Source organism: Lampetra fluviatilis, chromosome 6, assembly GCF_964198595.1.
Source record: "Lampetra fluviatilis chromosome 6, kcLamFluv1.1, whole genome shotgun sequence".
In the NCBI taxonomy this organism is placed as follows: Eukaryota; Metazoa; Chordata; class Hyperoartia; order Petromyzontiformes; family Petromyzontidae; genus Lampetra; species Lampetra fluviatilis.
In genome coordinates this window covers 15,092,379-15,109,090 of record NC_136280.1, presented here as the reverse complement: position 1 = coordinate 15,109,090, position 16,712 = coordinate 15,092,379, and the positions used below count along the sequence as shown (strand labels likewise).

Sequence of the window (16,712 nt, the reverse complement as noted above, 5' to 3'; positions counted from 1 at the left end):
GGTGGAGGGGGGGTCTGGAGCTTTGGAGCCAGGCCCAAGTCCCCAACTCCCCCCCCCCCCCCACATTCTACCCCCCACCCCCAATTCCCTAACTCTGTGGCACCCACTCCCCACCCACCCGGGCCATCCTGTCAAGCGGCTCTCGGCCAGATGTGTCCAGCCGTGATCCCCACCCGAGGCATTGGCAGTATCGTCCGTCCCCCGTCTCTACGGGGACGGCCGTCGCGATGAGCTCATCCGGCATTCATTTACCAAGCCCAATTTTGCTGATGGGACCCAGAAGGTTGACACCAGTCCAGCGTGTTCGCTTGCTTTGACGAATGACGCTCGATAATATTGGTCCGGAAAGCCTACAGGCAAAATCGAGCAATTTTTTTAGGCGAGGGCTGGTGGATCGTGTGTTTGTGAGACTCTTGGCCCTGATGAGCTGTTCCACCACATGGAGTGTCTGACTCGGCTGTTGAGTGTTGTACCCTCGTGTATGCATGGGTTCTCTCTACATGCTTTCCTTTCCTCCAACATGTGCATCGCTTTTTCATTTTATTAATTAGAAAAACAGCATTTTAACACGTCGTAGGCTTTTGCGACCCGATATGATTTTGCGGTCGGATCCCGTGAGTAAAAATGTGTGTCGTACACCCTCCTCCACCCGATGCAGCCAATGTAATAACAATTGTCAAGTGATTGAACAAACGTGACGACTTATTACTGCTTCAGCACAACCGTGTGTTGCTGGAGAGCGATCTCGCAACATGTTTAACAATTTGGTACGGACGTTTCGCTGCTAGTTACAGCTGTTATCATCAGGCAAGTTGCGTCCATGAGCACCGATAACTTCACACCACCTATTTAAGACCCAACCCTTTAGAACATTTCCGATTGCTGGTCGTAACTAGAAGCAAAACGTCGTGCCCAATCGTTAAATGGCAATTTTGTTCACGTGACAACTTTTATTTATTGGCCTTCGTCTGGTGGAGGAGGGCATTAGGATATTGACACGCAAATCCATTCTGAATAATCTGGAGACTGCATTGGCAGTCGTGGGTACAAGTCCAGACAAAGTTTCACCGCCTGCGTCAAAAACTCCGACCTATGATCCTCAAATATATCACGCTAACATTCCAGGCAATGACCCCCCCCGCCTCCTTTGAAGCAGGAAGATGGTGGGGGGGTGTGTGGGGGGTACAACCAGACTCGCACTGGCTTACGGTCGGAGATCGCACTCACAATGTGGTGCTTTGAAAACCGAGAGGAAATGTTGTGAAGGTTGTGATGTGAGCAATGTTTATATTCAAGGAATTTTTCCAGACACCCGCAAATGCTGGGACCTTCCTGAAACACTCTGGAGAGTCATTGAGACTTTTTTTCCCCGAGATAATGTAGGCAATTACTATCATTGTTATGTTTAAAGTGCGTACACGTGCATACACATCTTTACAATATATAAACGAAACAAATTATTTGGTGACGCTGCTGCTGCTGCTGCTGCGTTGCCAGTGGCGCACATGCACAAAATAACAGAAAGTCAACACAGTTTGGCTTTAAAAGGTAAAATCTAATAATAGGTGATTGTAGTGGGCAATGGCCATTCTTCATCGCACACGAATATGGAGGCATGAGGACTCGTGGGGATGGAAGTTGGAGACGGCAACTTTAACACTGTGGGGCCTGATGAGAATTACATTAAAAATATATTTTTGCTGATGACCACTCTTTTTTTATTGGCACGTGAATAGTTACACTTAATAATAGCTAAGGAGGAACACAGAAACCCTTGAACATTCGCACTCGTTATACCACATCAGCTAAAGAACGCCGCACAGCAAAGGCCAAAAACCGCCGGTCGGCACGGTGCCCCGGCCGTGCGATCCGGCGCTTTGGGGGCAAGGGTCGGCGGATCGCGTAGATCCGTGAAACTCCCAAAACCCACGGCTGTCAAGTGGCAGCACAGCAAGTGGGATAGCGGTCCCATCTTTTGGATTCCCTTGTGTGCGACTCCGCCCTTGTTCGGTCGTGTGGATTTGCTCTGGGTACTCTGGTTAACCTCCCAACCCCCCCACTCCCCCTATTACATGTAAACAGAAGGGGATTTACAGCTTGAGATTGCATTTAAATGTACATGGGATGTAAGGAAAGAGTAAAGTGGGCCATGTTACTGAAGGCATCTTAGCCGCAATAATTTGGTATCGGAGAATAATATTCTCAATGGAGCAAAGATGCGGTGTTTCTAGGTTTATGGTCCCTCCCAAGGCTCTTCTGTCTGACATGGGCCTCTTGCTTTGACAGAAGTGGCTGAGGCATGCGTGTGTGTGTGTCCTGGACCTCCCCTAGGTCGACTTTGCCTTAAATGAGTACCTGGTGTGGTGTGTAAACATCGCCACTGAGGAGACAAAGGTGGTCAGGCGTGGTGCTGGCCCACCCACCCCTTCGTGCGCCGTGCCGGACTTCATAAATGCTTGCTAACAGCACCCCCAACACAGTCTGTTAAGGCTATAGGTGGGAGGGTCTTTGTCTTTGCTAACCCGTGGCTGCCGACCAAAAGTGTTTTTGAGAGTCGATTCGGCCCTCATTAAGGAGAAGTTTAACCCAGCTCTAATCTAAGTTCACGGGACGCAATTGGCCACTCACGATGAAGCCACAAAGGCAACTAACGCGCCATTTCTGCCGCTACTACTGCTGCTGCGGTAGCGATGGGTGAAATGAATCGCTTGGCCAAAGATTCTGTTCCTTTTTTTTTTCCTCGGGGAGGCAAGTGCTGCCCCCCTTACCATGGGGAGCTGCTGAGCACGCGGCTGCTGCTGCTGCTGCGATCAGAACCAGCCGCCCCGCGCATGATGGCGCTCAGCGGTTTCACTCCGCATTGAAGCCATTTGGCTGTATTGAGGCTTTGGCAAATGTGAGGTGCATTCCAATGGAATTTTTGTTTTATTATTTTGTTTTAACCAGGTGAGGAGTCCAAGAGAACAGGATAGTCGGATTCGCAAGCGAGACCTTGCCAGTAGGGGGCAACGATCGCTGTGTATAATCCCAATTGTATCATTTGCGCCTCCTTTTTTGAGTTCGCTATCTCTTTTTCCCTCGCGCAGGAATGTGAGGGCCGACTCTTGCCAATGACGTCAAGGTGTTTTTTTTTATCAAAAGCAACATTACACCAAACGCGCGGCACACTCCAAGGGTGCGCAACTAGAAAAACACGTGCCAAATTGTGTCGTCGGTTTAAACGCGGAGGTGGTGAGAGTCTATGAGTTGGGTGGCGTTCGTGGGATCTTTAACATCCGCTATCGTAGTATTATCGCGAGTATTACACCCGCCGTACACAAACTATTACTGCTCTGTTTAATTTTACCATGTATGGCCCACTGAGCTATATAGCTCTTTTTATTTTTTTACAGAAGCGACCCAGCCACAAATAATAGCTCAATGAAGTGGCTATTCACGTGAAAATGTATAGCATATATATTCTTAAACGCATGTTGATTCCTAAATGTGTGGAGGGGGGGAAAACCCTAGGAACCCAGAGAAAATCCACACGACAATGTGGAGAAACATGCAAACTCCACATATACGCAAGTTGTGATCGGGATCAAACCCACTACCTCCTGCATACCAGGTGAGGTAGTCAACATCTCGCGAGTAATAATCGTGGCGGCTGCTGGATTCGAACCATGAACCTCTGCAACAAGTGGCGAATGCGCTACCGCTGGGCTACCGCTGGGCTACGTTAACCGCTCGAGCTGACTTTCGGGGTGTACCAAGGTATCCATTAAACACATTCCTGCGGAGGGAACTGGTAGGAACGTTGGTTGGTCGGTCAATGGCCAGGGTCAACGGCGGCGTGGTGTATTCCGCAAATATGCCTGACTGTGAGGGCGGGCACAAGCCGGCGTGAGTAGGTTAAACGTTGAGTTTTATAAGGGCACCACGGGGTGACCAGCCCCTCCCCACCCTCCCCTCTCCACCCAGCCCCACCCCTCCCATTTTTTGATGCACGACGGACGGACACAATAATCCCCTATGGGCTGGTGTAACCAGGAGGTTCCTACCAGTATCAATTGACCTTAACCCTTTCCCGTTGTTGGACCACTGCAAGTTGCAGGGTGTGTCCCATTCGCCACTGAATCTCGGAACGCGCAATCGGTTCAGAATAAATTTGTTTAGAGATCCAAAGCGCCGTTGTGTTTAAAGACATTGTACTCAACGTAGAGAACTGTAGCGACACGACTGCACTCTTGATAGCTGGCGCCAAACTGTGCCACGTGCCCTCCCATAGGGCCTTGATGGAGCCTCGGTACCGATAAAGTTATTTTATTTAAGTTGTCTTCCGATTCCATTTCGATGAAGTACACGTACGTCCACATGTACATCATCGTAACGGATTCGATGCTCACGGTAAGAGCATCAAATCACACGTCTGACGATCAATGTTCTTAGATTCGTATGTGTTTAATGCAATGGGTTCGTGTGACCCCCTCCAACCACTAGAGTCCGCTACGTTTACAGTGGTGTTTAAAAAAAATTATAATAAGTTCTTGAATTAAATCGCGACTATAGATCGTGGCAAGGAATGTAACCGTGAGGGGAGCGAATAGATACATTCACGCAAAATGAGGCTCTAACGTGGCACTTTGAGTCTAGGGAATTTCCAGTGAGTCTTAAACACACCTTCGTTTCGCACCATAAATATTGGGCATTTTTGTTGGTGAAGTATGGTCAACATACCTCAATTCAGCAGTGAATTGACAGTCTTGAGAATTGCTATTTATTATTATTAAGAGCCCATTGAGACCAGAAGTCTCTCTTTCGTGGGAAACCTGAGGTTTAGATAAATACAGCCAAAGAAAACTTGCGACGCGTAAACAAATCAACATCTGACGCAAAACCAAGAATAGATATTGAACAAGATAAAGTTAAGGTTTTGAAACCCCCCCCCCCCCCCCCCCGAATACAAAATGCAACGTTTACGCGATCCTGAACCGTTCGCGCTCGCAACCTTGGCTCTGTTTCTAGCGAGCGAGCGAGGGTGGCGGGGTCGGTGGCTCCGTTTACGGTGACGACCCAACTTGTTTCTGCTCGAAATGTCTGTGGCCCCAACAACTCCTACCCGCACAGGAGCCGTCGGCGCACCGTTACCACCTGTCAGCTTGCAGCGCCGCCAGAATAAACGCGATAATTGCAGCACTGCCCCCCCTCCCGCTCGCCCAGCCCTGCTAATTGAAGGCAGGTGCTCTCCCAAGGGGCGCGCTGGATACCCAGTCATTTATATGTGCGTAGGCCGCCAGGCTTTTCCGAACTCCAGTCGGCGCGACCTGCCACGCTCCGTCTCTCTCTCTCCCTGTCCGCCCGCGGCGTTTACCACTTGACTCCCCGTTCAAATACAAATTACACGGTCATCCCACGCTGCGCTCGCCCGATGATTGTTAAAGATGTGCCACTTGCCTCGACGAGCAGCTTGTCTGCATCGCGTGGCGTAACGCACGTGCACACACACACGTGGAATACCTGGTCACACAGACTTCAAACGTCATTCGAATCGACTCCATTAACATGGTGTTAATTCGTATTTTAAATGGGGAGCAAATTGCGGAGAAAACCCAGGGTTGGGGAAAGCTTTGCCTGGACTAGCGTTCTCTGGCGAGGATCGACCGTGGGGATGGAATCGTGGCTCCAGTTCCAGAGGAAAATCGCTCCGCCCCGGGTTTTTCGGCAGTTTACGGGAAACCGTTCTTGCAAAGGTACATCTGGGGCGTAATCTTGCATCAGAATTATCGAAGGCGCGTATTCCTCCAACATGCAATTCGACCTTTAAAGTTGGCCTAATCAGGTTTCTGCTACTTAGTGCGTACCGCTAGATTATATTTGTTGATTACTTTCATTTTTTTGTGGGGTGGGGGGGTAATGGGGGGCGTGTAAGTTGAGTGATCTTATAAACAATCTTTTAAAAGGGGGAATTGATGGAGTCACCAGCTTGGCTTGTTGTGGGGACAACAATAACAGCAGCAGCGGTGAATGCACGCACAGGGCACCACCGATACACAGTCCCCTGCAGTCGCAGCACGGAGCTGGTATGAACCACCAAGGTCAATCGCCGCGGTGGTGAGATGTTAACTCCCTCGCCTGATATACAGGAGGTCGTGGATTTGATTCCCGGCCCTGACGCCTGCTGTATATTTGAAGTTTGCTTGTCTCTCTCTCCCCGTGGTCGCGTGGATTTTTCTCACGGATTCCTCCGGTGTTTCCCTCCATTTAGAATCACATACTTTTAGAGTGTTTGGCTACTGTACATTTCCACGTGATAAGCCACTTTATTGGGCTATCATTTATGGCCAAGTAGATGTGGAAAAAGAGGCAAATAGCTCCGTAGTTATAAATCAGCCTCGTGCGTGTTAACATTGATAACATAATCATAAAGACAATGGATATGTCAGCTTGTGTTATTTTGACAATGGTAAATATGGGATTGCAGCTTCGATAACCTTGAGCAATCGTTAAGCAGACACTTGCTATTCAATGTCACCACCCTCTCAGTCCTGTCTCTATTTTCATTTAAACATTTATACCGAGAAGATGCGAGTCGCAAGATTGCTGTAGATGTCTGTGGGAAAAATACACAATTACAATAACTGGTTCCAACATTTTTTTGTTATTTTCTACATATAAATATGCTGTGACCTATAGTGGGATTTATTTATAAAAGGAGATATCCGTATTTTTTTTTTATCTATCTCGCATTTCCAAACTATTTTCAATGAAAGATGTTTTAGTTTTTAAAAACAAAAATGTATCGCGTATAATTGCAACCGCTGTGGTGTGTACGATCATTGACCCAATGATGCCCTGACCTGAAACCCTTGCGCCCAGTCCCTATTTCCCCTTACCCAACCCAGACACTGGACCCCAGAACCAGTTCCCAGGATAGAGTGGCAGAGCCTTGCTGGCAAGGGCCCCTGTGCGAGGAAAGAAATGGGTCCCCACCCGCCTGTCCAAATCCCCCTACATCCCCCCACTCCCACTCCCCCCAACTCCCTTAACCTGGCGTCTAGATCTCTCTGGCCCTTGATCCACTGTGCACTTGCACCACCTGCACAGCTGATAGCTTAAACACCGCCAGCACCCCAACCCCTAGTCTAAGTTCCCAATCCGTGGAACCAGTAGTCGTGAGCTCCTCTGACTCAGCCTTTGCCAGTCCAGGCTCCTGCCTCTTCTCTCCAGTGTCCCGACTCCAGCAACTCCGTCCTCCTGACTCTAGAATCCAGACTCCAGAGTCTCCAGACCCCATTGTCCAGGTCTGGACACCCGGCACCGGATTTTGTCGTCGTAGGTGGTGGCAGCGTTCAGGGAACTGCAGACGGCACGAGGGAGCTCACTCCTCTCCCCGGTCCCTCTCCCCCTCTCCCTCTCGCTCTCCCCGCCGCTATCCCTTGCCTCCTCCTCCGGCAGTGCGCAGAGCGAGCGTCGGACAGCGGACAGCGAGCAGGCCCGAGGCGGACGGCAGCAATGATTCCCTGCGGCTGGCTCATCCTCTTCACCTGCCTGGTGCCCCTCGCCTCGGCAGGTACGTGTGCCCGCTCCTAGGCGGGCGGCAGGGGGATGTCGTCGCCGGTAGAAATCCGTGGCAGCTCCCGCGTGGTGCCGCACGGAGGGATGGACGTGAGGACCCAAGCCTCCATCTCTATCTCTCTTCTCCAGCGCCCCCCCCCACATCTCCCCAAGACGAGTTCTGAGTTCCCACAGCTGGCGATGCTGTTGTAGATTGGGGGGCACCATCTTTGGACCCCCCCTGTAAGAACGGAAGCGCTGACGAGGCTACCCGACCCCAGACGACGTCACCACGTTTAGTTTGGGGGATATAAGAAGTCGCCTCTGGGTCTCGCTGAGGTTGTGTAACCGTGGGAGGGTGGATGGGGGTGTTGTTTGTGGTGGTGGTGGTAGTGGTCAATGGTGGTGGGAGGATGTGGGGGGCAGTGTTACCAACTCAGAGGGTTTTTCCTCCACTTCTTGGAGGTTTATTTGCATTGAGGGATATCATGGGGAAACAAGTTGCTTTAGATGTGGACTTTATTTGTTTTTGCTTCTATGGGGGTTCTTTTTTTACCGGATGGGTGGAATGTGTTTTGTCAGCGCACTGTTTAGTTGGCTACTCTGGGTGATTTTTAGAGGAATCTAATAATCCATGTTGTTCTTATTTGGCGAAAATCTGCAAGTACTTCCAGCAAATGTCTGAACGTTTGTGCTCATTAGTGTGAGGGAGAGTTCATTTCGCCCAGATCGGAGCAGCTAAAACTCACGTGGATAGGTGTGTGCCCAACTGTAATGGTTTTTTGAGTTGCTTATAGGAGTGTGCAGACACTCCCACACATATAAACACTCACTCGCAACAGACGCACTTGAATGCCGATTTGGTAAAATCAAATCTGGGTGACTTAGAGGGTTGTTTTTTAAAGGCTCAAATCAAATCGTGGCTGAATAACACGCCGGTGTTGAATCTGTCGCTTAAGGGGTGATAGGCAAGATGCCCTTGTCCGTGAGTGAAGTTGTTGCCCTGGCTGCAGGAGGTGACCGAGTTTGGAGAACACAGTTCGATACAGAACACTGGCTGAGTGAGGTGAAGAGGACGGTCAGGGTCTGCGCATTAGATGGGGAGCGGCAATGTTTAGACGGTTTCCTGGCGATAGGTTTTTACCTCCACATCTACTTCACTTCTGCTTTTTCAGTCGAGGGAATTCAGAGCTGACGGGTTGGTTTGCAATCTGTTACTCGCCATCTCTCCCCCAAACAATGGTGCGCGCGGCCGTATTCTCCATATTAGGAGACGCACTTTTTCCCGCTGCGTTCTAAAAGCAAAAGGTTGGGGGTTTGTCTTATAAATCCGGTAGGTGTGTGCAATGTGTGTGTGCCTGAGACCGGATTTTGTAGAACTGCATGAACGCCGATCACGAGTTTGGAGTGCGTCTTATTTTCTGGGGCATCTTGTAAATCCGGAGAATACGGTGAAATCCAATCTGAAACATCCCCGCTGCTGCCTTCACAAGTTGAGATTCAAAGAAAGAGCACCCGGCGGCGTGCGATTGCGGAGAAAACTCTAACGAGACCGTCTACCGCACATCGAACCCTGCTGTGAACCCCAAACGTTCAAAGGAAGGAGACTTCGTAGCGATCCGCTCGCTCGCTGTTCACCCAGTGGCGGGACGCTGCCGTGGGGTGAACGGTCGGCACGCTGGGCTCGTAATTCTGAGGTGGCCTGTTCGATCTCTCGGCGCGACAGAGGCTTAAACAAATGGCCAAATATCTGATAATTGCCCCCTCCCACCCTTTGTCCACCCAGCGGTTAAAATGGGTACGCAAACAGTTAGTCAATTAGCAGGTTCTTGCGTGGTGGGGTGAAGTGTGGGTGCTCCCACCATTTTCATGACATGTGACCGACGTGGAGGAGTCGGCTCTTGAGGGCTCAGCAGAGCTCCCTCTAGGCAAAAGCTCGTCCGCCCGCAGCAGTGGCGTAAGGGAGCAGCTGCGGAGCCTGCGCCTTTGGCTTTGTGGCCAGCGGTCCACGCACAAGCCACAAGGCTTGCCATGATAATTGTTTTTTTACCCTTTTTATCTGGCAACAAAACTGACACCTTTTTTACGAGGAGTCATGTTTGCATAGACCACAATACCTGCAGTCATAATGCAAACAAAAAACACAACTCTGATAATGCATGCACTGTCCTTGAAGTTGATTGGTCCACACCCGAGACAGCTTTCCTTAGAGCCTAGTCTCACATGGGTTGGACCAGATGACGCCAAAAGGCACAACTCAAAGACAATGCACCATCATGACTCCTCGTAAAAAAGGTGTCAGTTTTGTTGCCAGATCAAAGGGTAAAAAAAACAATTATCATATATTTGTTTTACCGGCAAATGAGGTACCAATGGTGTAAAGGCTTGCCATCTCTGCTGACGCGCTGCCCTGGCCTGCACGTCGAGCGTTGTGACCCCGTGGACGAAGACGTCACCCCGTCCACGGTGTGCGCGTCTGTGTTTGGGCGCCACTGAGGTGGCTTGGAGATGTGAACTGCCTGGCCCTGGCATGCAGGAGGTGTGTGGATTCGATCCCGGCCCTGACGCTTGCTGTATATTTGGAGTTTGCGTGTTTTCTCACCGTCGTGGCATAGATTTTTTTCCTCGGTCCTCCAGTTTTTCCCTCTACATTTAGAAACATGTGTTTTAGAGTATTCGGCTGATTATACATTTACACTTGATAAGCCACTTTGTTGAGCTATCATTTTTGGCCAGGTTGCTTGCGAATAAGAGCTGTATATCTCGGTGGGCCTCACCTGGTAAAATGAAAAAAAAACATTGCTGGGCTGCCAGACGACTTATAAATATTGCTGTCGGCAACTTGGGGCCGATGTTGCTGCACCCAAACTGGAGCCGGGACAACAATGCAGGCAACGACAATGGTAGCGAACTGCGGCCGGAGGAGAGAGGGAGGGAGGTGGGGGTTATGGGGAGCAAAGTTAAACTTAGAGAGAGAAGCAGCAGTGGGGACTGACTCAGGAGAGAGTCGCTGAGTGAGTACAAGGAAACAAAGATTCCTCCCCCCCCTCCCCCCTGTCGGAGTCCATTGTTGTTAGCGAGTGTCTATTAAGGGAGGCGCGTGCACACAAAATGGAAGGTGTGGCTGGCGCCGTGGCCCTGAGTGCCTGGCTGCTTTTTGCCGCTACGTAAAATCGATGCAGGCCACGCCACCGCACGATTGCATAGCTTCTATATCTTGTTCGCGAGCACCGATTGATGGCAGCGCAGAACGCCATTGGATGACTCGACTCGCGTCACGCATGGCCGCCCTCCTTTGTCCTTCCGAGTTCCGATCGTTCTCCTCTCCGTATCAACTATTTATCTTGGGCCCAGTTGAGCTATTTTTATTTTACCAGGTAAGGCCCACTGAGCTATGTAGCTCTTATTCGTAGCAACCTGGCCACAAATGACAGCTCAACGACGTGGCTTATCATGTGGAAATTTATTGCAACCAAATACTCTAAACGCGTTTTGATTCTAAATGTGGAGAGAAAAACCGGAGGACCCGGAGAAAAACAAAAACCACGCTGCCACGGGGAGAACATGCAACCTCGAAATATACAGGGGTCGGCGTTGGGATCAAACCCATGGACCTCCTGCATACCAGGCAAGGGAGTTGACATCTCGCCACCACGGTGCCCCAACCTTGGCAAGGCAAAATCCGATTTGAAATGACCAGCAGTGGAACTTCAGTGAGCAGTGCGCTAATCACCGTGCCACCACTCCCCACACACAGCAGCCACCGTTGAGTACCAAGCAGTGTGAGACGCCACTACAGATCGTGCCAGGCTTCGGGGGCCGTACATAAATGACGTCACGCACCTGGGGGGGGGGGTCAGACATTTGTGACGATGTGTGACGATGGGGGGGGGTGGTTGAGAAATGTGACGTCACATCAAAATGCGCAACTTTAAATACATATAGACAACACGTTCTACTTAATTAAATAGACGTTTTAATAAATGTTTTCTCCTACAACATCAGAGTGCAGCGCCACATTAAATACACACTACAATGACAATAGTTTAAAGCGATTTGAAGCATGTTTTATATTTTTTTTGGGGGGGGGGGGCAGAGCTTTCTGACGTCATATTTGAGGGGGGTCTGACTTTTTGTGACGCCGTGTGACGAGGGGAGGGGGGTCAAAAATCGTCCAATTGCGTGACGTCATTTATGGACGGCCCCTTGATACATGTTTAAGGCCACATAAGAGTAATGGCTTTAACGTTTTTGTGGTCGATTTCTTATTGAAGACGAATATGCCATCACATGAGGTTCTTGTCCGAGGCCGTGTTAACATGGGGAAGGTCCAGGCCAGTATCGGATGCCTACTGTCAATACGGCCATCTTTGGCCAGAACTAAAACCCAGATTGGCAGAATTGTGAGAGAAGAGCTCCAACCACTTCAACACCACCTTGGCCAACAACACTATTTAGTCTTGCAGACTCGGTGCACGAGCTGTTAGCGATTGCCTGTTAAAGCCACGCGGAACATGGGTGAGCAGTCGAGCCAAATACCTCGCCGTCTTGACTTCCTTCATCAAGTGGAGATGTTGATCACGTCAGACACCCAGTGGGTACTCCGTTTAGGCGGAGTTGACATAGAGGAGGTCCAGAATTGGATCACGGTTTTTTTTGGCCAGGATATCAGTAACTTATAAACATGCGTTCTAAATTTGAAGCTTGGAGTATTTGGCCGCTATACATTTACCACTTAATTGAGCTATCATTTGTGTCCAGGTCACTTTTAATGAGAGCCATGTCGCTCAGTGGACCTTACCTGGTAAACAAAAGTTTAGTTTATTAATACAGTATATTTAAGTTTTTTTTAGTGTTTTGAAATAACATTGTAATCGGATTACCAAGGCAGGGGCCTTGCCTTGCCAGTTCGCTGCTACTCTTGACGATTAATTTGTGTACAATGATAGGTTTTTACCCTTTCAACTGGTACAAAAGGCCTTTTGGCGTCATCTGGTCCAACACCAATGGAGACTAGGCTCTAAGAAAAGCTGTCTCGGGTGTGGACCAATCAACTTCAAGGACAGTGCATATCATTATCAGAGTGGTTTCTTTTTGTTTGCATTTTGACTGCTTGTGTTGTGGTTATTGCAAACATGATGCCTTGTATAAAGGTGTCAGTTTTTGTACCAGTTGAAAGGGTAAAAACCTATCATTATATTTTGCCACTGGTAAAGGAGGTCTCATAGTGTAATTTGTGTACATTTTAAAGGAATAATAAGAACACGAAGGAAGGAGGTGGGGGATGGAGGCAGCAGCTTGTGTGAATGCGATGACGGCGGCAGCCGACGCGCACACACATCAACGGGCGCACGTCACATGTGGCCACATCTAATGTTAACCTCCAGAAAAGTAGGTTAACCACGTAACCACGTCTAATCGTCAAAGTAATCCAATTACACGTCAAAGGTCGCATCAAACATCTCGCTCTCTCTACTCAAGCGATCGGTCGGATGGTGCTGTGCCCTACTACTCATTGGCGGTACAGAGACGTGGATGGAAATTCCACGTTTCCATGGCTGGGAGCAGTCTTGCAGGCTATGTCGCTTTGACAGTGAGTCGTGCAGGAACGCAGTCCACTGCCTCTGAAACCTCCAGTGATGAGGAATTGCACTGGAGTCGGATTACTGTTAAAATCTCGAGTAATCGGTCATTGGACTGGAGTCGGATTGCTGTAAAAATGTAACCACCAAACCCAGCACTGCGCGCAGTGAATAATATTACGCGAGTATAACGGCCGGATTTGGTTCCAAACTGTGATTTAGCAAGGCGATGGTGGGTGGGGGGGTAGACCAGCAGCACAGAGAGTCAGGGATGGAGATGGGTAGGGAAGATGCAGGCAGGGAGAGTGAGCGAGATGCAGAGGGGAGGGAGGGATGGAGGTAGAATGGGGGGAGATGTAGGGAGAATAGGGATGGAGAGTGCTGGAGATATTTTAGGGGTGGAGTGGGGGGGGGTGTAGGAGATGTGGAGGCAGGGAGAGTGCGGGAGAAATGGAGAGGAAAAAGGAAGGAAGGGTGGGAGGGATACAGGAGGGAGGAGATGGGGAGGATGATCAGAGAGAGATGTAGTGGGCAGTAGAGATAGAGGGAGAGATGTGGAGGGAGGGAGGGAGCGAGTGAGGGAGACTGAGGGAGAGACAGAGAGTAAACAGAGCCGCACGCAGACTGCGCTTGCAGCCAAAACGGAAACCCTAAGTGGGGCCGGGCAGGGGGAAGAGTGACCGGCGTGGGTCTTTGCGAGCACGTGTGTGTGTGTGCGAGCACGTGTGTGTTTCTGTGTGCTTGTGTGTGTGGGGGGGGGGCATGGGGAGCGGTAGTGTAGCGGTTAGCGCACTGCGCTACGAATCCGACAACCCGAGTTCGATTCCTGCTCATGGCCAACATCGGTGACGATTTTCCAAACCCCGGTCCTGGTCCTCCCCTAGCTCGACTCGGCCTTAATTTAGTACAACGTGTAAACATTGCCACGAGGGAGATTAAAGGCGGCCAGGCATGGTGCTGGCCACCCACCCCCTCGCGTGCCGTACCGGCCTTCATAGGTGCTAACCGCACTCGCCCCAACAGTCTGTTAAGGCTATACGGGGGATCTTTGTCTTTGAGCGCGTGTGCATGCACGCTTGTGTGCACATGTGCGTGCATGTGTTTCTTTTCCCGTGTTTTTGTAGTGTGTGTGTGCCTGTGGGTTTGGAGAGAATTGGTGCTGTGGTTTTATTGGTGCCTACTGTAGGTTGACTCAGCCTTAAATAAGTCACTGGTATGGTGTGTGTTACCATCAGCACTGGGGAGGCTTAATGTGGCCAAGTGACATGTTAACCACTACATATCAGTGACTTACAAATGTCATTAATTTGCCAGATTCGAATTAATATAAATTCAAATTAATCTCAAGTTGGCAAAATACACGCTGGCACTAGTGTAAGCTTACAGGAACAGTGGTTTGCACTCTGAACTCAGTCAATTACAGCCCACCGCTATTAACATCGGTGGCGATTTTTTTTGGGTTTCGGCACCAGTAATGGGCACCCTCTTTCACATCCACAACTGAGCAGAGTGGTGAAGTATGGTTCAACAATCTCTCATGACCAACATGGTGTGAGGGGATGCCTCCGTCCGTCCAAACAGCGGTGACCTGTCTTGTGTGTAATTATTTATCATGCAGGTCTTAATAAGTGTTCACTAACAGTCTATATTGGGGGATCTTGGTCTCGTGTGTAGCGGCTAGTGCACCGTTATAATCTGGCTATCCACATTGTTCATTACTGTCCATCGGCAACCAGTGGCATCTGAACCTGTCCTAGCACTCCCTGGGTGGCAGTGTTGAATTAATATTAGCTCCAATCCCTCGTGTCCCCCATGCCAGCCTAAATCGGTGCCTACTAACCATTATGCATGTTGTGATGTGAAGTGGTGAGTGCTGTCCTACATTCCTCGTGACCTGTGCTACATACAATCATGGTAGTTGGGGTATCTGAATTGGGACTGGGGCCTGCTGTACTTCAACTCCACCAAAATTGGGGCACTTCCCTTACAATGCGGTACGACACGGTTTGGTTTTACATAGCATCTAAATGTCACCGCATCTTGGGACCAGAGAGGCAGAGGAGGAAAAGGGCAGGCATTGAGCCTGGAGTTGAACAGGGGCAAGGAGTTGAGAGGACCGGTGGCTGGGGGAAGGGAGTTCCAGACCGTGGGAAGCCGCAGAGGAGGAGGAGCGACCTCCCACCGAGACCGAGCAAGGGTTGAGTGGAGGCTTTGACGGTTAAACCCCCCCCCCCCCCCCTTGAGAAACGCGAATATAGGTGCTCGCTAACAGCAGCAGCCCCAGCTGGCCACAGGCTACAGCGCGGCGTCGCCGTACGTCCGCACCAGTCTGGTGGCTGGCCCCAGGCCTGGTTCGGACGCGGGGAGCGAGAGATGTGGTGTGGGAGGCGCGCACGGTTGCGCGTAGCCATTGACGTCAGATTGTTTGCAATCCGTCACTGCAGATCGGCGTTCTCTCAGAGCTCCTCAGGATTGTTATGATTTTAGGAACAGAAAATGTAACACACGGCAAGCCAATGGAGGGCAGTAAAAGCCGTTCCCTTTGGGCAGCTGCACCGTCGGCCCAAGATTGCGTGCTTGACAGTCGGTTGCACGGCTACGTCTGCGGTGTTGACAAGATCACCCCAGTAAACGTGCTAACGTTGGGCCACCTTTGGCACGTGGTTGGAACCGTTGGGACAACGTTGAGCCCGACGTTCCGTGTTTTACTGGGATGGTGATTCCGAGTAATCCGGCTATTGGCTGTTGCCGAGATGGTAGAGGTTGTGGGAAAAAAACGCGCAGCGATCGTTTTAAACCAGCCCGTTATTCACCATCAAAGATACGTTTTTGTTAGCCACCGCGAAAGAGACTCAAGACCCACATTGAGGAGGGTCCAAACTTGGAATGTTTGGGCAATTTCATCGTTAAGCATGGTTTATTAACGATCAAACTTAAGATCTCCCTAGCTTTTTTTTTTAAACGTTTGACAAATGTTGGTGTGCGTGGTTATTTTTTTCTGCGGGGAGCAGTGGGCCAGGAGTTTAGCGCTGCGCTTCGAACCCGGCGTCCCGAGTTCGATTCCAGCTCACGGCCAACACCAGTGACGATTATCTGAACCAGTCCTGGGCCTCTTTTAGGTCGACACGGCCTCAAATTAGTTCCTAGAGTGGTGTGTAAAACATTGCCACTAGGGAGACAAAGGCAACTGGGCGTGGTGCTAGCCACCCACCCCCTCTTGTGCCATGACCGGCCTTCATAGGTGCTGCTCGCTTAACCGCACATGCCCCAACAATCAGTGAAAGGCTATATGGGGAACCTTTGTCTTTTTGTGTTTGAGCTGGGGGAGGAGGGGGGACAGGACGGGGTGGAAGGGGGGGAGAGACTCGCTGCCGGGGTGAAGGTAGAGGGCGGGAGAGGGCATTAGGAAATGGAAATGGCTGAGAGATTGAACGGAAACGTCTGATCAAAACATGCTTACGTCAATGGACGTCCGTGCACGTACGGACGTACACAGCGCCAGGCGCGCGCGCACACACACCAGGGAGTGCCATGCATCCCCGACGTCCCGTAGACGGCCCTCGCCACCCCGTTTCCAAAGCTCGTCCGACGGGT

General features: G+C 50.3%; 1 protein-coding gene across 1 annotated transcript in view; it reads left to right on the top strand.

The window, feature by feature from the left end:
* Positions 1–16,712, top strand: part of LOC144933197 (transforming growth factor beta receptor type 3-like) — a 76,755-nt gene that overhangs the window by 12,078 nt on the left and 47,965 nt on the right. Inside the window, exon 2 of the mRNA XM_078857832.1 lies at positions 7,438–7,552. Coding sequence (XP_078713958.1) covers positions 7,495–7,552 — 58 coding nt within the window. The 5' untranslated portion in view covers positions 7,438–7,494. The remainder of the gene's footprint in view (positions 1–7,437; positions 7,553–16,712) is intronic.